We start from the raw sequence: 21,822 nt of genomic DNA, 5'->3' as shown, positions 1-21,822 counted from the left end.
ACGTGCGTTGTTATCCTCTTTTCAGTGTTGGCCAGTTTGAGGTGTGTATTCAGGGAGCCTTGTGATTGGGTAATGAAACAAATTTTCTGCTTCTCCTGGAAAGTGAGCTCATGCTGTATTTGACGATATGTCAGAGCCTTGTTGATCTCATATCTGGCTTGAGCTCCTTACAGCCAAGAGCAGGAGCTCTGATGAATCATAGCTAAATTCTTACCACTACTTCTCTCTTCGTTTACTTTCTCCACCCACCACTCTCTCTCTCTCTCTCTCTCTCTCTGGAGCTCAATGCTGTATTTTTCAGGTTAGAAATGTTTAGCTTGGGTGTGATGTCGAGGCTGCGTCCCTTTATTTTTGTCCCTTTATTTTAGAGGATATTTTAAAGGGATTTATTTAAGGTGCATAAATGAACCATAGAGAACAACGTTATACTGTATATATGAGGGTACATTTATGTTGGTTTGTACATCTGGGAACAAAAATGTGCTTGCCCAGTGCTTTATTTCTGAGCGTATTCACGTCCTACAATTTTTTTTCCCCCCTTTTCAGCTATTTTTGTGAATTTGTCTGTTTTGTAGCTGAAATAAAGTTTTTTTTTTGTTGTTTTTGTTTTTTTAAACCAAATAATACTGAGCACACAATTATACACTGCTGCAGATAACATGACATTCACATCTAAAGGCTTTTTCCTGACTAATGGCAGCTGTTTGGCTACCAGGTTAGCATCAGACAAGCTGCTAATCAACTTAAAGTGCTGATGACACGAACATGACTCTATGCAATTTCTTAAATAAACTATACAACATGGCAAACATGTTAGATTTCTGTTATAATTACGTGAAAAGAAGCTGTTGTTACGCGAATATCCAACTTTTAATTGCACAGCGCAAGAAAACTGGGTCCGTGGCTCGCGGCCATGTTGTGACGTCAGCGGAAGAACACGCTGCGGTTCACTGGCTGTTCTACTAAATGGAAATGGCGCATGAAAACGCCGGTGAGCTCTCTAGTGCTAGCTCTTCAACAACCAAATACTGGTACTTTAAGCAGTGATCATGATGGCATGATTTTATCTGATTTTAAATAAATGAGATTGGTAATAATGTGAATGTTCACAACTAGTACATACAAACTCTGCAGCTTCTGATTCAGCAGCTGCGTCATACTCCGCAAAAACATCAGCAAGAACCTACAATATAAATGGAAATGAAATACACTAAGCTCAAATGACTTTTGGAAAGTATAATTTCTAAATTTTTTCTACATATTCTTGAAGTCGGTCATCGGGGTACTTGCTACCGTTCCCTAACAACGCATGGCAAAGGGTAAAGTGTAGTGTTGCTACGAGTACTTGCTAAAGCCTCCGGTGGAAGATCCTCGATGTGCTGATAAGACATACAGTTCTATATAACACACAAGTGTCACGATAATCACAAAACAGATGCAAATTGTTAAAATACCTAACTTTTAAGCAATCATGTATTGATCTCTTCCGAATAGAATCTATGATAGCCTACCCTCTTTACCCTTTGCCTCTCGTTGCTAGGCGGCAGTTACATGAAAGCCGCAAGCTTTCACAAGCAAATACATGACTGATATCACGCCGACTTTATGATTACATTTATGATTATCATGAATGTGTACTCTATGATGTGTACTCTATGAGCACTCTGGAGCGAGTCACTTCCAAGATGGCCACGCAGACCGCATGGTTACTATTTTTAGCATCATGTCAGAGCACTCGCTCTACGTACCTTTATCTTATGTCGTTTCTCAACACATGTTCTGACAGTTGGACTGTCTTTGGAGGAGTCGCCTTGTCCCAGGCGACTGCTGGATCCAGCATAGCTACTAGTAGACCCCCTCCGGAATACTGTAGGCACTGCTGATGGTAGCAGCACACGTTTGTGCTGAACTGAACACCCAAGAGATTCTTTTAAGCTGGGAAGGGTGTCAAACCAATCCAAATCGAAGTGTTCAGAGCACAGGACGGATGTTGGTGAGGGCTCCCACTTGTCACGAGTGCGCCTGACTTGCTTCACCCACTTCGCATGCAGCTCGGGATCTCTGGGAAACTTGAATAAATTTACCCCATCCTTGTGGGTTTTGGAGCAAAAGCCAGCAACACAACGCGAAGGCATAATAACTATTATATATATATATATATATATATATATATATATATATATATATATATATATATATAAAATAATGTATAATAAAAATACTAATAATGATAAACTGAACACCTGCCGCATCAACAGCAAACTGGTAAGTTAGGAGGAAGGTTCTTTCGCTGACGTCATATAGCCCCTCCTCCTCTTTCGTCTCCTGGGTGCTGCAGCCCCGTCAAATTTGCTCAAATAGCCGCGTTTTTTATCATAATTTGTAAAATAGGCGCCTTCGTGAATTAATATATGGATCATCGGGAATTACTTTTTATGTTATAAAACATCGCCAAAGATGTCAAAAACGTGTCATCAGCACTTTAAGAGTGCTGGAGGGGCAAAATGAGCTGGTTTTAGATTGTGGTTGAATTCATTTCAGATGTGGACGAACGAACCTCTACACTGGTTGTGCTGAATAAGCAGGGGGTTTCTTTCTTTTTTTTTCATTATGGCCAGAGGATTTGTCTGTCTGTCTGTCTGGTCTGTCTGTCTGTCTGTCTGTGCGCACGTGCATGTCTTTTATCAGCCAACTCAGCAGAGTGCATTACAACTCTCCCTTATGCTGAGTCATAATCCACTGCTTTCAGTGTTGTTCTTTCTTTATCCTCTCACTCTTTTATCTTTTATAGCTGCCCATCCAATCTGGCATAACCATGCTTCTTCCTGTCTGCAGTGCATCAGTCTTTTCTTGCAGCATGAGTGAATAGAGGTAACTCTGCAATGGCAGATGACAAATGGGGGTGTTTAAAAAAAAAAAATCTGCCAAAACCAGTGGAGCTGCTCCATTTGCTCCATTTCCCTCTCTGTGCTCCATTTGCACGATGAGGTACAATGATTTTTGGATGTAAAAAAATCTCACTGCCAGCCAGAAGCCAGCTTTAAAGCTTTGTGACCTGATTATCCAACAGCTCATATTTTACGTCATACGTGATTTATTTGTGAACAAATTCTCTGGTTTCAGTAAAAGAAAACTGTAAATCATACTTTATGAATCAACTTTTTCTCCATTTAACGTTATAATGGAATAGAATATCTGCGAAACAAGCTAGTTTCTGTCATCACTTACAGTTTAGTGCCTAAGACACTCCTTTGCTCTCTTTTTCCTCTCTCAAAGTTAATCAGACCAAAAAAAAAAACTGCTTGTGTTACTACCAAGAAACAGCAAACTCAAAGTCCTTCCATAAACGTTAAGTGTTGCAGAACGCTTCACCATATCAACAATGCTAAACCTTCCTTTGTTAAATAGCAGCACTTTTTACATCTGCTTATTATTAGGATTAGATTGTGTGGTGTGTTTGCCTTGCGAGTTACTGTGCACGTTATTACTGTAATGTTATTATTATTTGCATATAAAATGAGTGTATTGATGTAAACCTGTGATTTGACTTTCAACTGGACCTACTGCCAGAACCGTGTGGTAATTAAAAAAAAAATAAAAATTCAACACCTTATTCAACCATGCTGTGATATTTAACAGTTATTCTACGAAATCGAGTCGTATATGAGCTGATAGCTGACGAGGCACAGATTGAGTGGAATAACTTTTATTCTATCCACATTCACTGGATTTTGAGAAACAGAGCATTTATTTATTTTATTTTTTGCAAATTTGATAAATAAAAACTTTATACAAAACGTCCGACAAAATCATTTCCACTTAGAATGTAAACAAACCGGTGAAATGACAGTAGCAATTTGTGAAAAATGTGATAATAATTCTTGAAAAATGAAAAAAATGATACCGTCTTACCATCAAATACTTTTATTCCATATTTTGTTGCTTTTTTTTATTTTTGGGGTTTTGTTTTCGAGTAGTTTTTATTTCGTCCTTGGCTGGTTCAGTAACACGCTCTGCCGTTTTGTTTTTCCCTACTCATGGTATATGAGCTGATGGCCTAGTAGTAGAGTAGCCAATCAGAGTGTGCAATTGCTTATATCCAGTGAATGTGGATAGAATGAAATACAATGGATCTCACATGTTATAAATGCCAAAATAAGCAGATTTCCTGATGAATCCTGCTTTACTAAGGTTTTAGTAAAATGAGCCCTGCAAACTCATCAGGGTTTTTAATTTTTTTTTTTTAATTTAAGGCAGACAAGATGTCCAGAGCCCAAAATAAGCACATCTGGCATTTGCAGACAGGGGCATGTGTATTACATTTTCTAAATGTAGAATTTAGCATTTGTTAAATCCCACGTTTGACGCGTTCAGACTTTTCCTCATGCTTTTCTATGAAGCTCAGTGTTCAGTAGAGTAAACCACAGCAGACAAGCACATCTGCTCTTCAGCAAGCGCTTTACTGCCTTGTTAAATACAAAGAATTATAAAAAGTCGTTATTCACACATTGTCTGACAGCTCTTGTTTCACTTCTCACCTTTGCCTGAAAGACTAAAAAAAGGATGTTGTAGCCTTACCACTGATACTTTTTTCAGTTCCTCTGTTTCTATTCATCAGCACTTTCTGAAAACAGTAGGCCAGATATGTACGAATGCATTTTATTCATAAATGCACATGGAAAAACAAAACTAACGAGTACATTAAATGTATAGTGGTTGTCGTTCTCTAAAATTGATGTCAATTTGATCAACTTTTACACAATTTAACATTTATATAATAATAATACAGAAAAAGGTTCTGTCAAGCACCCTATATATGTTCCTTTGCTTAGCTGCTCAGTGGGGAGCTATAAAGGTTATATGTAGAACACTTTAGTGAGGTCCTTCTGTCAGAAGAGCTTCCAAATTTAAAAAAAAAAAGTGTTGGGGGGCGTTAATTTGGAGTCTATGACAGCAGGGTCAGGATGTGTGCTGGCAGGATTATAGCTGACCCCCTCACCCTGGATATCACCTCTTTGAAGCACTTCCCTCCAGCGGAAGACTGAGAGCGATCAAAGCTAAAACAACCAGGCACACAACCAGATTTTCCCCCCCGAGCTGTGGCTGCACAGTGGATACTTGGCAACACTTCTCTTCACATCCTGTATAGTTAATGATAATACACATCACAATGCCAATATCGCATACTGTATATCATATAGTTGGGGGCATCGTGGCTCAGGTGGATAAGGCGCCATGCCATAAATCCGGGGACCCGGGTTTGATTCCAACCCGAGGTCATTTCCCGATCCCTCCCCGTCTCTCTCGCCCGCTCATTTCCTGTCTCTACACTGTCCTATCCAAATAAAGGTGAAAAAAGCCCAAAAAAATCTAAAAAAAAAAAAAATTTGTGATAACTGTATATCATATAGCATCTTGCATATGTACATATTCAATATTATTTAAAACTTGCTGTTTCGAATTGCCATTTCTCTACTTTTTCACTACAGCATGTTGCTGTACAAAAAGTCACATTTACTACATGAGAAAACCTCACAGGTACCAGTCAAAAGTTTGTACACCCTTACTCATTCTTAGGTTTTTCTGTATTTTGACTATTTTCTACATTGTAGAACAATACTGAAGATATCAAAACTATGAAATAACATCTGGAACATATATGGAATTATGTGGTAAACAAAAAAGTTTGAAACAAAATATGTTTCATATCTTAAATTCTTCAAAGTAGCCAGCGTTTACCTTGATGACGCTTTGTACACTTTTGGCATTATCTTAACCAGCTTCATGAGGTAGTCACCTGGAATGATTTTCAATTAACAGGTGTGCTTAATGTGTTTGAAACCATCAAACAGTAAATAATAAATAATAAAAATACAGTAAATAGCCCTGTTCCACAACTGTAGTAATCTATATTATGTCAAGAACCGTTCAACTACGCAAAAAGAAACAACATCCATCATTACTTTAAGACATGTCGTGTCTTTTAATTAATATAAATAAAGAAAAAAAAACACTGAATTAGAAGGTATGTCCAAACTTTTGACTGGTACTGTAGCTAGCAAGGTTTTTAGACATCTGGAGGCAGTCTGACTGTTTTTACCAAAGCTTTTGTTAAACTGGCTTAGCCATTGACATCAAGGCAAGATTGGACTGTAGCCTAAATAAATACCCATGTTTCTTTTTTGTAAAATGTATTTGTTAAAGCAGTAAATTATGATTGGCAGAAAAAAATACCTCAATTTTCAAATTTCAGAAATAATTTTTCAGTTTTAGCCAGAGTTTAGCCTTTAGCAACATTTGATGGGTTTTTCCAGACAATCACACATTGGTAAATTGTCCAGTGTTGACTATTTTATTTTTTTACATGTGCACTCACCAAGATTGTTATGAACAGCAGGGGTAGATGAGTGTAAAAACCTAGTCAAGCCTAGTCAATATGGTACCAGTACCCTGCATACTGACCCTGTACCTCTTTCAAACATATGGTTGAAACTTATTATATCGAGATCAACTTCCAAAATAGAGTCAGCTCAGTCCTGCCGTCATCTGCTAAACCTCCAATTCTTTCCAAACTTTTGGACTTAAAGTCTCATTTAAGAAAATGACTTGCATCCCTGTTCTATACCACTCGTTTTATTTAATGTTGAAACTGCCTTCTATAGCATTAACTGTACTGTAGAGTTCGTGTGATGACTTCAGCACAGCTGGAGAGAAACAGTATCCCTGCTCATTAAGGGCTTATGGTCACAAGAGCTGATGCCAGACCATTACAAGCCTTTCAGCTACAAAATTTCATTGTTGCTCAAGTCCACTCAGGCAACTGGTGGCTGGCGGGTTCCTCTATTGAGGTCACATGTGGTATACAGAAGCGATATCAGTTTTATAACTTAGAGTGCTTTAAAATGGCTGTGGCATTGTTGAGATTCAAAATCTCTGACAATTATACCAGTCTACCAGTCAGACCCCATATCTGCAATTTTCTTAGATAATTTCTTAGGTGGCTTTCGTGGGGAAGCCATGGACTGATGGTTAGAGAAGCAGCTTTGGGACCAAAAGGTCACCAGTTCAATTCCCTAGACCAGTAGGAATGGCCTTGCTCCCTTGAACAAGGCACCTAACCTCCAACTGCTCCCCAGGTTGCTCCTGATAAGAGCGTCTGCTAAATGCCTGTAATGTAACATAATGTAATAAAGTTGATTGCTGCAAATACTGTATCAGTTCAAAGTGTTTCTATGTTTGACTAATGCCAGAGACTCTGAACAAATGTGGCCTCTGTTTTGACTTTTTTTTTTAACAATCCATATTGAGATTTGTGAGCTCAAATCCAGACAATGCTCGTACCATCAATGCCCTGGGGTCAAGAGCACTTTGGCAGGTAATTGGGGAGAGAAAATAAAAAACTGGAGTCTCTGAGCTTTATCCAGTTTGTTCATACATGAGCTTTCTGTTCCAGTATTTTTGAGTGTTTGGTTTGTTGGGGCTGCAACCAGGACCATGGTCCACCAGTTACCAGTCCTTGCTCTAGACAGTTTTTTTTCCCCTAAGCTTTTATTTTATATCCATTTTCAGTTGTGACTGATTCTAGTTTGCAATTTGAGAAACATTGGGGAGCAAGAATCCTTTAACCAAACCTGATATGACTTCCTCAGAACTCATCCAGTAATGCCTTCTCATGCCCTCCCAGACACCATGCTGAAGCACCTGCAGTCTCTGGACGCTTCCAGAAGCTTCTCCGAGTTCCGACAGGAGGCTAGCATGTTACACACCCTGCAGCACCCCTGCATCGTGGCCTTGCTGGGCATCAGCATCCATCCACTGTGTTTTGCCCTACAGCTGGCACCACTTGGGAGTCTTAACACCGTGCTGGAGGAACGTAGCAAAGGTGAGAAGGGCAAGCACCACAGAAACACAACCAGGCTACAGCAGGCTGCTTTTACCAGCAGGAATTATTAATGTACTGTCGTCACACAATTATGATAATTAAGAGATGATAAGTTACTCTACTAGGGCTCTGCAGTATATAGAAGTTCACCGTTGGACACAGATACTAGAAGCAATTCTAGGGCAGTGCATGTAAAGACAAAATAGATACACTAACAGATATTAACATTAAGCTAAATTCTACAAGTTAAACTTTTGAACTACACAATGTTGTTGGAAAGTTAAAGCCATCTGTGTGCTTTTTGGCCGTGGTTGTTTATAGCAGGGGTTTTCAAAGTGTGGGAGAGTCAGCCCCCCCTCAGAGAGCAAATAAACAACAGCACCCCCCCTCACAATTTTTGTTGTTGCTATACTTAATGTTCCATTCGTATTTAAAAAAAAAAATGGTTGTTGTACACATTTTTTTCTTTTACACATTTTAAACATCTGTGCTTTTCTTTTTAAAACATCTTGTTTTACACATTTTAAACATCTCGTTAGCTAGCACCTCTTGGCAGACAACACACTGTGGCAGTGGAGCATCTTCAGATCCAGTCCATGAAAATCCAAACTTTAAATAATCGTGGTCATACTTCCTTCTTTTTTCAGTCCCCCCAGGATTCTGCGGGCCTTTTTTGTGATTGTTGCGGGCTAAAATGTCTGATGTTTCGGGGAGTTTTCCAAAAAATTGTGATGAAGGTTGCGGTGTTTTTTAGGATTTTGTTGCGATTACATTGCGGGAGGAAGTGAAAGTTGCGAGAAATTGTTGCGATTTTCTCTTTTTGTGATTAAAATTGAGTGATATGTTAAATATTAAGTTATTACCGAAAAACTATTGATTAAAAAAACAGACACTGAGAAATGGTCCTATAAACATCTTTACCAATATAAAAGATTACCAGGACTACAAAAATGCAGAAAAATAGGCTTTACTTATCCAAATGCACCTGTTGGTTCAAAAGTTAAAGTGCATAGAACCTCAAAGCACAACATGAAGTTACCTTAAAATATAATATAAATGCTTCAGCTTTCATATAAGAAAAAAAAACACTGTTAATACTAGTACTGTGTGCAGGCAGTCTCTCCTGAAGACTAAATTGAACAATAATTATAAACTAATAAAATAAATGGCTCAGGCTTCATAGAAGAAAAAAAACAATTTGAACAGAATCTCACAGTATGATGCTGAAGCTGCCTAAACAATGGAAAATAAAATACCATTTTGGCAAAAATGTTGGCATCCATTAATTTCTTGTATTAAGTAAAAAAATAATGTAAAGTGCACACAGTCCTTCACTGTAAACATAACACACTTTCAGTAACAGAATTTAAGCCTATATAAACATTGTCTCGCACATGCAGTGTTGCCAGATACTGCTGACGTTTTCCAGTCCAAAATATGTTCAAAACCCGCCAAAATGCACTTAAAACCGCCCAATCTGGCAACACTGCGTGCATGCTGCTTCTCTTGAACGGAAACACGGAAGTAAGGCAGAAGGTAGTTTGTCGACGTCACCTCAAGACGACGCCAACGATTGGTCAAATTTGCAGGAAGGTTGCGGTGATTGGATATAATTGCAACACCGTCCTGAATTCGCGGGGATTGGTTGAATTTGCAAATCGCAACATCGCGAAATCCTGGAGGCTCTGTTTTTTGCTTGGCCCAGACTCTGTCTCCTCACTCACTGTAGCTTTAGGTACTAAAAATCGATCCATTTTGTCTCTGGCAAAGGCTAGCTGAAGTTCGCTAAATGTCCGCAGTAGTAACTTATTCTGGTTTATGTTTCCTCACGTTGCGCCCCCCAAGGGAGGCACGCCCCACACTTTGAAAAGCCCTGGTTTATAGAATAGCGTCACACAGAAAACTAGAAGCGAACTTTGTAGGGTGCATACCTCCGCCAAGCCACATTACAATATTCAGATGTTTACAATGATTACATACATATTTATTATTATACCCCTGCTCTGAAGGAAGGGGGGTATACTGGTTTACCTCTGTTCATCCGTCCGTATATCTGTATTTCCGTCTGTCCAAAACACCCTTTTTCTCAGCAACCACAAATCATAGCTACTTGGTACCAAACTTCAGCTTAGGGTTCTATGCTGTTTGTACCGTTTTCAGGTCTGTCGCATATCAACTTCGTTTACTGACTGAATGTATTTATGAAACATATAGGGTGGATTTGCAGAATTTTCGTAACACTTTTCTCACCAACTACAAATCGTAACTTCTTGATATTTGGTACCAAGCTTCAGCTTGGGGTTCTATACCATGTATACCATTTTCAGGTCTGCCTCACATCAACTTCCTGTTTACCAACTGAATATATTTATAAAACATATAGGGTGGATTTACAGAATTTTCGTAACACTTTTCTCAGCAACTACAAATCACAACTGCCTGATATTTGGTATCCAGCTTCAGCTTAGGGTTCTATACCATGTATACCATTTTCAGGTCTGTCGCACATCGACTTCCTGTTTACCAACTGAATGTATTTACGAAACACATAGGATGGATTTTGACGCTATTTCAAGAAGCAAAATGCTATTTCAAAATGACAGTTTACCAGGATGCTATCTGGGGAGAACACTGCTCTTTACTTACTTGTTTCAGGGTTAATTATTTGTTGAAGTCAACATTCATAATAAGTGTCCTATTCCTTTGATTGCTTGCATTCTGATATAACCGAGAGCGGGGGGATACGTACTGTAAGTGAGCAGTAGCTCACAGTTGATCTTGTCAGATTTGCATCAAAATATAATCAAGTGCTCCTTGGCCCATGATCCACCTTTCCTCCAAATTTCATCAAAATCTGTTTATAGCTTTGAGTTACATTGGGAACAGGCCAGAAAATCTTGGATCCGCATACATATCCGGATTTGTATCCAAATCTAATCGATTGTTCCTTGGCCCATGGCTCACCATTCCTCAAAATTTCATCAAAATCCATTTACTACATTTTGAGTTACATTGGGAAGTCAAACAAACTGAGGCGAAAACATAACCTTCTCCAACAAAATTGGTGGAGGAAATTACAAGACTCTGAGCAGTAAATTAAAGATGACATTTTTAGAAATGAAAAACTTGCAATTAACTGTTATTGGAACAGGACATGAATGCATTCCTAATTATGAAATTATTCATATTTCTTGAATGATTCCAGTTTGATTACTATTCATTCTTAGACCTCTTTCTGCTTCAGTCTTACACTTGACCTGCTTAACTCCCTTTAAATACTTGTTTTATGTTTTAATGAGTGTATTTTTTCCTTTCTTTTCTTTGTGCATTCTCATTCATATAGAATTGTAGACTGCATTTAAAAATTTCAAATTTTCATCATTTTATAATATGATTCCAAAGAGCCCCTCCTAGAACTGCCACCTTATTGTGGTGGAGGGGTTTGTGTGCTTGAATGATCCTAGGAGCTATGTTGTCGGGGGCATTATGCCCCTGTTAGGGTTTCCCAAGGCAGACAGGTCCTAGGTGACAGGCCAGACCAAGAGCAGTTCACCAAAACCCCTTATGGAAATAAAAAAATCAAGGACCGTGATGTCGCCCGGTATGACGCAGCCGGGGCCCCACCCTGGAGCCAGGCCCAGGATTGGGGCTCGTATGTGAGCGCCTGGTGGCCGGGCCTTTGCCCAAGGGGCCCGGCCGGGCTCAGCGCAAACCGGTGACGTGGGCCCGACCTCCTATGGGTTCACCACCCACGGAGGTAGCCGTAGGGGGCTGGTGCAGTGTGGATTGGGCAGCAGTCGAAGGCAGGGGCCTCGACGACCTGATCCCCGAACACAGCGGCTAGCTGTTGGGACATGGAATGTCACTTTGCTGGGGGGGAAAGAGCCTGAGCTTGTGTGGGAGGTTGAGAGGTACCGGCTAGAGATAGTCGGTCTCACCTCCACGCATAGCTTGGGCTCTGGAACCCAGCTCCTCGAGAGGGGCTGGACTCTCCACTTCTCTGGAGTCGCCCACGGTGAGTGGCGGCGGGCTGGTGTGGGCTTGCTTATAACGCCCCAGCTCAGCCACCATGTGTTGGAGTTTACCCCACTGAACGAGAGGGTCACCTCTCTGCGCCTGTGGGTCAGGGAGAGGGCTCTTGCTGCTGTTTGTGCCTACGGGCCGAATAGCAGTATCCAGCCTTCTTGGAGTCCCTGGGAGAGGTACTGAGAGGTGCTCAGACTGGGGACTCCATTGTTCTAATGGGGGACTTTAACACTCACATGGGCGACGACAGTGACACCTGGAGGGGCGTGACTGGGAGGAATGGCCTCCCTGATCTGAACCTGAGTGGTGCTTTGTTATTGGACTTCTGTGCTAGTCATGGTTTGTCCATAACAAACACCATGTTCGAGCATAAGGGTGTCCATAAGTGCACGTGGCACCAGAACACCTTAGGTCGGAGGTCGATGATCGACTTTGTTGTCGTTTCATCTGATCTCCAGCCCTATGTCTTGGACACTCGGGTGAAGAGAGGGGCTGAGCTGTCAACTGATCACCACCTGGTGGTGTGTTGGATCTGCTGGCAGAGGAGGAAGCCGGACAGACCTGGCAGGCCCAAACATATGGTGAGGGTCTGCTGGGAACGTCTGGCTGAGCACTCTGTCGGGGAGGTCTTTAACTCCCACCTCCAGGAGAGCTTCTCCCAGCTTCCGAGGGAGGCGGGGGACATTGAGTCTGAGTGGACCATGTTCTCTGCCTCCATTGTCAACGCGGCTGTTTGGAGCTGTGGCCGCAAGGTCTCCGGTGCCTGTCGTGGCGGCAATCCTCGAACCTGGTGGTGGACACCGGAAGTACGGGATGCCGTCAAGCTGAAGAAGGAGTCCTATCGGGCCATGTTGGCCTCCGGGACTCCTGAGGCAGCTGACAGGTATCGGCAGGCCAGGCGTGCCGCAGCTCAGGCAATTGCGGAGGCAAAAACTCAGGACTGGGAGGAGTTCGGTGAGGCCATGGAGGAGGACTATCAATCGGCCTCGAGGAAATTCTGGCAAACCATCCGGCGCCTCAGGAGGGGGAAACAGTACTCTGCCAACACTGTTTACGGTGCGGGTGGGGAGCAGTTGACCTCGACTGGGGATATTATTGGGTGGTGGAAGGAATACTTCGAGGATCTCCTCAATCCCACCGTCACGTCTTCCATTGAGGAAGCGGAGGCTGATGACTCAGAGGTGGACTCGTCCATTACACAAGCCGAAGTCACTGAGGTGGTTTGCAAGCTCCTCGGTGGCAAGGCACCAGGGGTGGATGAAATCCGCCCTGAGTATCTCAAGTCTCTGGATGTTGTGGGGCTGTCTTGGCTGACACACCTCTGCAACATTGCATGGCGGTTGGGGACAGTGCCTCTGGAGTGGCAGACCGGGGTGGTGGTCCCTCTTTTTAAGAAAGGGGACCGGAGAGTGTGCTCCAATTATAGGGGAATCACACTTCTCAGCCTCCCCAGGAAGGTTTACTCCAGGGTACTGGAGAGGAGAATTTGGCCAATAGTCGAACCTCGGATCCAGGAGGAACAATGCAGTTTTTGTCCTGGTCGTGGAACACTGGGCCAGCTCGAGGGTTCATGGGAGTTCACCCAACCAGTCCACATGTGCTTTGCGGATCTGGAGAAGGCATTCGACTGTGTCCCTCATGGTATCCTGTGGGGGGTGCTTCGGGAGTATGGGGTTTGGGGCTCTTTCCTAAGGGCTGTCCGGTCTGTGTATGAATGGAGCAGGAGTCTGGTTCGCATTGCCGGCAGTAAGTCAGACCTGTTCCCAGTGCATGTTGGACTCTGGCAGGGCTGCCCTTTGTCACCGGTTCTGTTCATAATTTTTATGGACAGGATTTCATCTCTGCTTTTTGCGGATGATGATGTCCTGTTGGCTTCTTCAAGCCAGGACCTTCAGCATGCACTGGGGCAGTGTGAAGCGGCTGGGATGAGAATCAGCACCTCCAAGTCCGAGGCCATGGTTCTCAACTGGAAATAGGTGGCTTGCCCTCTTCAGGTTGGTGGAGAAATTCTGCCTCAAGTGGAGGAGTTTAAGTATCTCGGGATCTTGTTCACGAGTGAGGGAAGGATGGAGCGTGAGATCGACAGGCGGATCGGTGCAGCCTCCGCAGTGATGCGGTCGCTTTACCAGTCCATCGTGGTGAAGAAGGAGCTGAGTCAAAAGGCGAAGCTCTCGATTTACCGGTCAATCTACGTTCTGACTCTCACCTATGGTCATGAGCTTTGGGTAATGACTGAAAGAACAAGATTGCGGATACAAGCAGCCGAAATGAGTTTCCTTCGCAGGGTGGCTGGGCGCTCCCTTAGGGTGAGAAGCACAGTCACTCGGGAGGAGCTCAGGGTAGAGCCGCTGCTCCTCCACATCGAGAGGAATCAGCTGAGGTGGCTCAGGCATCTCTTTCGGATGCCTCCTGGATGCCTCCCTGGGGAGGTGTTCCAAGCATGCCCCCCTGGGAGGAGGCCCCGGGGAAGACCCAGGACACGCTGGAGGGACTATGTCTCTCGGCTGGCCTGGGAACGCCTCAGTGTTCTTCCCGAGGAGCTGGCCGAGGTGTCTGGAGAGAGGGAAGTTTGGGCTTCCATGCTCAGACTGCTGCCTCCGTGATCCAGCCCCGGATAAGCAGAAGAAAATGAGATGAGATTCCAAAGAGCTTAATGACTAGAAGAATAAGGTTGCTCAGTACAGGTGGAAACTACAGTGGAAATGAGGATAGTTTGTGCAGGATAGTTTGGCTTACACTCTAGGATATGGTGAGGAGCTTGGCAATCAAGGAGAGCCTTGGAGAGAAGAGTTGATGCTCCTCTGATTTGAGAGGAACCATGTGATACCTTACAGAGGATGCCTCTGGTCAGCACCTGCTAGTGCTCTGTCATGGGTCTCATACTGGATGGAAACCCTGGGACAGACCCCAAACCTGCTGGCAGTGGTGGATTTAGGTATGAACAACATAGGCAGCTCCCCAGGGTGGCATCTTGCCAAGGGCGTCACAGGGATCTGCACACCAAAAAAAAAAAAACTTATGGAATGGTGACATTTGCGCGATCAGGTTTCTATCACTCATTTGCATGTCACATCAATGATATCATGTCACCACGTGGGTGAGTTAACCTTGTCGAAGTGGGTGTCCTGATTCCAGTTTGCCAGCTAGTAAGGCTATTTCCTGGTCTCCCTACTGCTAAAGAAAAATTATCTTGCTAGATAACGAGAAATGTTGAAAACTTAAGTAATTTGAGGTAACAGTTGTGTTCACAGGTAACCTCTCTTTTGAAGCTGCAAATTCTTCATTTTCTTAATTATTAGATGGATATATGAACATTCTTCCAAGCCAGCAGCTCTGTGAAAGGCTGGTCTGGTGAGAAAATGTTGCTGGTTCAATCAAATATATAAAATGTAATGATTTTATTACTCATGCATGAAGTTTTGGATTATCTGAGTTTAATTGTTTTAATACCAGCAAGTGATTAGAGAGAGAGAGGAAAAGGAGACTGACAGCAGGCCAAAACGAGCAGGTCTGATGGAGGTTAATGGTTTAAAAAATAAATAAAAAATAAAAAAAAAGTAAATGGTTTCTAGCTTTCAACTGAGACATTTTTCTTGTCATTTAATTAACATTTTGTGAATAATTTAATTTAAAGGATTTTCAGATCTGGGCTGACAAGCGTTACCTTAAAATTATCAGTTTTGTTCTACCTTATATCAAGCTTGTAGTACTCAAGTCCGACTTGTGCCCTAATTTTAAGGACTCATGACTTGACTTGGACTTGAGCACTGATGACTCGGACTCGTGCATTGACTGCATTCGGACTCATAAATTGGAGACGAGGACTCAGATTTTTTTCTTTATTTTTTGTCACCTGCCGTAATAATTTGGCATAAGATATTTATATCTACATTAATTTTTATACTACTTTTGTGCAACAGAATGCACATTCACCTGTTCATACGTCATGTTCAGGAACAAGCTGACGTTAATGGCGCTAAAATGCCTGGAGAGAACGCCCCAGGATTGTCCATTTTGACTTCTCGTGCAGTGGGAAAAAATGCACTGCTCTGTGTTCCATATGTAGAAGAACTATCGAGGAGACGATGGGGACAACCTCGAACTTCAATCGTCATTTGACAAGACTCCACCCAGAGAAGGAAGTGGCATGCTATGTTCATTGCTCTGTTGATAGTGGGGCTTGCTTGCTGAGTGATGAACTAGCTAGTGTTAACCCTCTCTCATGTTGTTTGCCCTGTTGATAGTGGGCGGGGCTTGCTGAGCGATGAACAAGCTTTTTATCTGTAGCCTATTAACTAAAATGGGGCGGTCAAGCAATAACGTTAGTCCAACACAGTAGTAGAGACGCTTTCACATAAAGGCAACAACAGCCACCGTCAAATGGTGCGGTTGGAGTCTTGTTCTTAGACTTGACTTAGACTCGACTTGAAATTTTCTTTAATGACTTGAACACTGGGGACTCGAGACTGGACTCGGATTCGAGGTTTAGTAACTCGACTACAACACTGCCTTATATGTTTTACTCTTTCTGATTGAACCAACTAAGATTGAACAAGTCTGTTGGCTTTGTAAATGAATAACAGTCTAACATTCTTAGGACCAATAGCTTGCATAAGAAAGGAGATAGTCTTGGTTACTCTGTGACTGTTGTAACCTGATGTTGGCATTTATATCAGTAAATCCATGCTCAATAGAAATTATGATGAGATCTACTGTAGGGACTTGTATTCTTTACTCTAAAAGTAATGACAAAGAGAGGTTCTGAGGTTGATTTTTACCCAGAAGGGGGAAGCATGTCTTTGCCCCCTACCTCCATGCCCCAACTCCCCAGTGATGCTTCAACTCCCCAATCATAAATGTCTAGTGCCATCCCTGTTATAGGCAGCTGTGCCATACAAGATAGAATGGCCACTGCCTGCTGAAGAGATTACATCTCACAGTTTGCTCAGGAACATCTGGGGATCAGTGAAGAGGAACTGGAACCTCTGGTTGGGAACAGAGAAGTCTAGATTGCCCTTCTCAGTCTGCTGTCATCCTGACCTCCAGTCATAAAAGGAAAATGAGAGAATGATTCCGAAAATCTGTGATGAACTGGCATCCCATCAGTCCACCATGACACTAATCAGGATAAAGCAGTTACTCAAGATTATACTCAAGTTACTCGGATTATAATCACCATCTACCTCTATATTTCCATCAGGCTTTGAACCACGGATTATATTAGCAATTTTGCACAAGACATTGCACAGTATATCTACCGGTACCTCTATGTTTGCACATTGTTTGTTTGCCTCTCCTTTGTTTTTAAATGTTATCTTCATTTTTCACTCTACCTTTATATTTTGCATTCCATATGCACTTTATATTTTATATTTCATATTTTATATATATATTTCTTTTTATATTGGTAAGCGTAGTTTGGTCGGGCAGTTGCAAAATAAGAATTTCATTACCCAATAATAAACCGCTGTGTCTGTTATTGTGTATATGACAAATAAAAATCTTGAAGATGAATACATAATTTTAAAAAATATATATGATGACTGGAGACTGTGCTACCATTACACTAGGCATAATACTGGTTATCATCTCAGTGTATTTTTTTTTGGTTAATTTTTTATAAAGAGTTGTTATTGGAAACTCCTGTGTTGGTTACTGTCCACAGGCTCCTCCTTCATGCCCCTGGGCCACATGCTGACCTTCAAAGCTGCCTATCAGGTTGCTGCAGGCTTGGCCTACCTTCACAGGAAGAACATAATCTTCTGTGATCTCAAGTCGGACAACATCCTCGTGTGGTCACTGCAGGTGAAGGACTCGGTCAATGTCAAGCTATCCGACTATGGCATATCCCGCCTTTCTTTCCATGAGGGAGCTCTGGGAGTGGAGGGAACACCAGGATATCAGGCCCCTGAGATCCGCCCAGGCATAGTCTATGATGAGAAGGTACAGAGTCTTACATGCCATATGCAAGTCTGGTTTGTTTTTTAACCCAAATAATGAAGTTTTCCTCAAACTGGTTTTAGGAAAATATTTTATTTGAGTCTAAGAGAAAAAAAAGTTTACCTCACACAAATATGGTTTAACTCTTGGTTGAGGTAGAAAAGAGAAAATGTATCCAGATCGTTGAATACATCATCAGGAATCTGCTTAAAATTAAGAATTTTTTACATTTGACAAATGTAGCTGTCCCCTAGCCTGGGCCCGCCCATCCTAAGTGTGACGCAACACGAGGGCCTGTTGCGAACTTAGTCTGGCAAGGCAAGCTATCTCCAGCTCTTCCAAGCTCCCGAAAAATCGGGAGCCAATCAACTTTGAGCATCTCCAACGGCCCTGGGTAGAGGCGTGTTCAAGGCAGCGACGTAGTAGAACTGCGACCGGAAGCCATAGATTGTTTACAGAATCTATGCCGGAAGCGCTTCATTCACTAGAAACATTACGAACATGGAGCAGCGGCAAGCCTTTGACACAGCGGTAGATACTGTATTGAAAGCATTCAACGGGAAGTTCTCATTGAAAACGGAGCAAAGAGCAGCCCTGGAGGTATTTATCTTCTTCCTGTTACTCAAGCAGTTTCCGTCGCATCACATACGTCAGAGAAAAGAGTGATGTGATTGGTTTAAGCTTCGTCACAGCCTTTTCTGGCTTCGACTAGTAGCAAACTGAGGCATTTCAGGGAGGCGGGTCAACCACGCGCTTTGGGAAACGGTTGGGCTTAATATCTTTGCCAGACCAATGCTCGCAGAGCTTTGAAGTTGCGTTAGCCAGACTAGCTGTCCCCAGCATTCAGGGTCCTGTAATATCTTGCTTAAATTTACAATAAGTCATCATGTCACAGTTTTAATGTACTCTGTAGTAAAAGATCTGTAGATATTTTCCATTGCTTTGTCTCAAATCAGAATCGTGAACCACTGAATGCATATTTTTACTGAAAAAAACAAACAAAAAAGACTCCTGAAACAAATCCATGTGCTACGCAATATCTGTTATACATTAGTGAAATTATGCGGTTATGAGGTTATGAAAGCTGTGGAATGCTTTGTGGCCAACAAAAAAATATGTGCCTCCTACTGATGACCTCTTCAGGCTGGCATGCAAGTAATCAGGTGACTATATTCCCTTCTAGCTACTACTAACTATAACCCTGTGACCAAAATAACTTAGTGGTGCTTGAAAGTTTGTGAACCCTTTAGAATTTTCTATATTTCTGCATAAATATGACCTACAACATCATCAGATTTTCACACAAGTCCTAAAAGTAGATAAAGAGAACCCAGTTAAACAAGTGAGATAAAAATATTATACTTGGTCATTTATTTATTGAGGAAAATGATCCAATATTGCATATCTGTGAGTGGCAAAAGTATGTGAACCTCTAGGATTAGCAGTTAATTTGAAGGGGAAATTAGCGTCAGGTGTTTTCAATCAATGGGATGACAATCAGGTGTGAGTGGGCACCCTGTTTTATTTAAAGAACAGGGATCTATCAAAGTCTGATCTTCACAACACATGTTTGTGGAAGTGTAACATGGCACGAACCAAGGAGATTTCTGAGGACCTCAGAAAAAGCATTGTTGATGCTCATCAGGCTGGAAAAGGTTACAAAACCATCTCTAAAGAGTTTGGACTCCACCAATCCACAGTCAGACAGATTGTGTACAAATGGAGGAAATTCAAGACCATTGTTACCCTCCCCAGGAGTGGTTGACCAACAAAGATCACTCCAAGAGCAAGGCGTGTAATAGTTGGCGAGGTCACAAAGGACCCCAGGGTAACTTCTAAACAACTGAAGGCCTCTCTCACATTGGCTAATGTTAATGTTCATGAGTCCACCATCAGGAGAACACTGAACAACAATGGTGTGCATGGCAGGGTTGCAAGGAGAAAGCCACTGCTCTCCAAAAAGAACATTGCTGCTCATCTGCAGTTTGCTAAAGATCACGTGGACAAGCCAGAAGGCTATTGGACAAATGTTTTGTGGATGGATGGGAACAAAATAGAACTTTTTGGTTTAAATGAGGAGCGTTATGTTTGGAGAAAGGAAAACACTGCATTCCAGCATAAGAACCCTATCCCATCTGTGAAACATGGTGGTGGTAGTATCATGGTTTGGGCCTGTTTTGCTGCATCTGGGCCAGGACGGCTTGCCATCATTGATGGAACAATGAATTCTGAATTATACCAGCAAATTCTAAAGGAAAATGTCAGGACATCTGTCCATGAACTGAATCTCAAGAGAAGGTGGGTCATGCAGCAAGACAACGACCCTAAGCACACAAGTCGTTCTACCAAAGAATGGTTAAAGAAGAATAAAGTTAATGTTTTGGAATGGCCAAGTCAAAGGCCTGACCTTAATCCAATGGAAATGTTGTGGAAGGACCTGAAGCGAGCAGTTCATGTGAGGAAACCCACCAACATCCCAGAGTTGAAGCTGTTCTGTACGGAGGAATGGGCTAAAATTCCTCCAAGCTGGTGTGCAGGACTGATCAACAGTTTCCGGAAGCGTTTAGTTGCAGTTATTGCTGCACAAGGGGGTCACACCAGATACTGAAAGCAAAGGTTCACATACTTTTGCCACTCACAGATATGTAATATTGGATCATTTTCCTCAATAAATAAATGACCAAGTATGATATTTTTTGTCTCATTTGTTTAACTGGGTTCTCTTTATCTACTTTTAGGACTTGTGTGAAAATCTGATGATGTTTTAGGTCATATTTATGCAGAAATATAGAAAATTCTAAAGGGTTCACAAACTTTCAAGCACCACTGTAAATCATGATAGTGATGCTTGCTACAAATACAAGGCATGTTCGCTGTGCATGGCCTAAACCTCTGTGACCCTGATTGCAAAAGCTTCAATAAAAAAAACAAAAACAGTTATTACTGCTGCTATAACCTGATCAGTAACAGATAAGCAGCGATGTAGCGAGCAAAAACTATGGCTCTATAATAATGACATGAATAGAATAGAGATCCGAAGAACTTTTTCGAACAGTTGCATTTATTTTCTTCCTCTCGCATTCCTAGTAGTTTGCAACCATAGTGAAAATGAAGTCTTAAGAAGTGAGTGGGTTGCATCTGACATTACATCCACCTCATTAGATATGCAAGACATGAAGTGGTGGTCAGCTGAGTTCACTGTTCACAAACTGTTACTATCACTGAGGCGCCTTGGTAGTCAGAGGTGGACAGTACTGAAGTACGTTTGCTTGAGTACTGTACTTAAGTACACTTTTTGAGTACCTGTACTTTGAGTATTAATTTTTTTGGCAACTTATGACTTTAACTTCACTACATTTGAAAGACAAATATCGTACTTTTTACTCTGCTACATTTCTGTCAAGGTCCTCGTTACTGGTTACTATGAAGTGGCTTTGAAAGTGGATGTTTTTTTCTTTTCTTTTCTTTTCTAAAACGTGATTGGTTTTTTTTGCAGGTGACACTGAGACAGCCGATCAGTAGTTACTAGGGTCACATCACGTCCATAGACTGTATAAAATCAAGTTCAATTATTTTTCCGCAGCATTATTTAACACGATCAGTTGATGGCAGAATGGAAGGAGGTGGTACTTCTGGGGAATGCAAGCACTCATGGCTATAGCTAGAACCCATGTTTCAGTTTTCTGAAAGGAATAAAGATTTGTTTCGTTTTAAATGTTTGCTTTCTTTGCCTAAAATGAACCACATCACAGCCTAGAAAAACTCGCCGTCCAACCTGTTGAAGCATATTGAGGTATGTAAACATTTTGTTCCAAGAGAAAGCTTGCAGTGAAGTTGTCTGTGCTTTTAGAGCTAGTGATAATGTTACAATAGCTATACAGTCTGATTAGTCAAATGACTTTCTATGGATTTGCCCACCAAGTTGCCATCGCTTTGTCCACGGCTAACATCAACACACAGCTAGTTAACTTGGA

The 21,822-nt window shown here is 41.9% G+C and overlaps 1 protein-coding gene across 1 annotated transcript in view; it reads left to right on the top strand.

Annotated features, from left to right (window-relative positions):
• Positions 1–21,822, top strand: part of lrrk1 (leucine-rich repeat kinase 1) — a 266,364-nt gene that overhangs the window by 182,228 nt on the left and 62,314 nt on the right. Inside the window, exons 26-27 of the mRNA XM_060941094.1 lie at positions 7,685–7,882; positions 17,574–17,851. Coding sequence (XP_060797077.1) covers positions 7,685–7,882; positions 17,574–17,851 — 476 coding nt within the window. The remainder of the gene's footprint in view (positions 1–7,684; positions 7,883–17,573; positions 17,852–21,822) is intronic.

This window comes from Neoarius graeffei, chromosome 15 (genome assembly GCF_027579695.1).
Source record: "Neoarius graeffei isolate fNeoGra1 chromosome 15, fNeoGra1.pri, whole genome shotgun sequence".
In the NCBI taxonomy this organism is placed as follows: domain Eukaryota; kingdom Metazoa; phylum Chordata; class Actinopteri; order Siluriformes; family Ariidae; genus Neoarius; species Neoarius graeffei.
The sequence above is the reverse complement of the archived record's forward strand: the minus strand, read 5'-3'. Positions and strand labels throughout refer to the sequence as shown.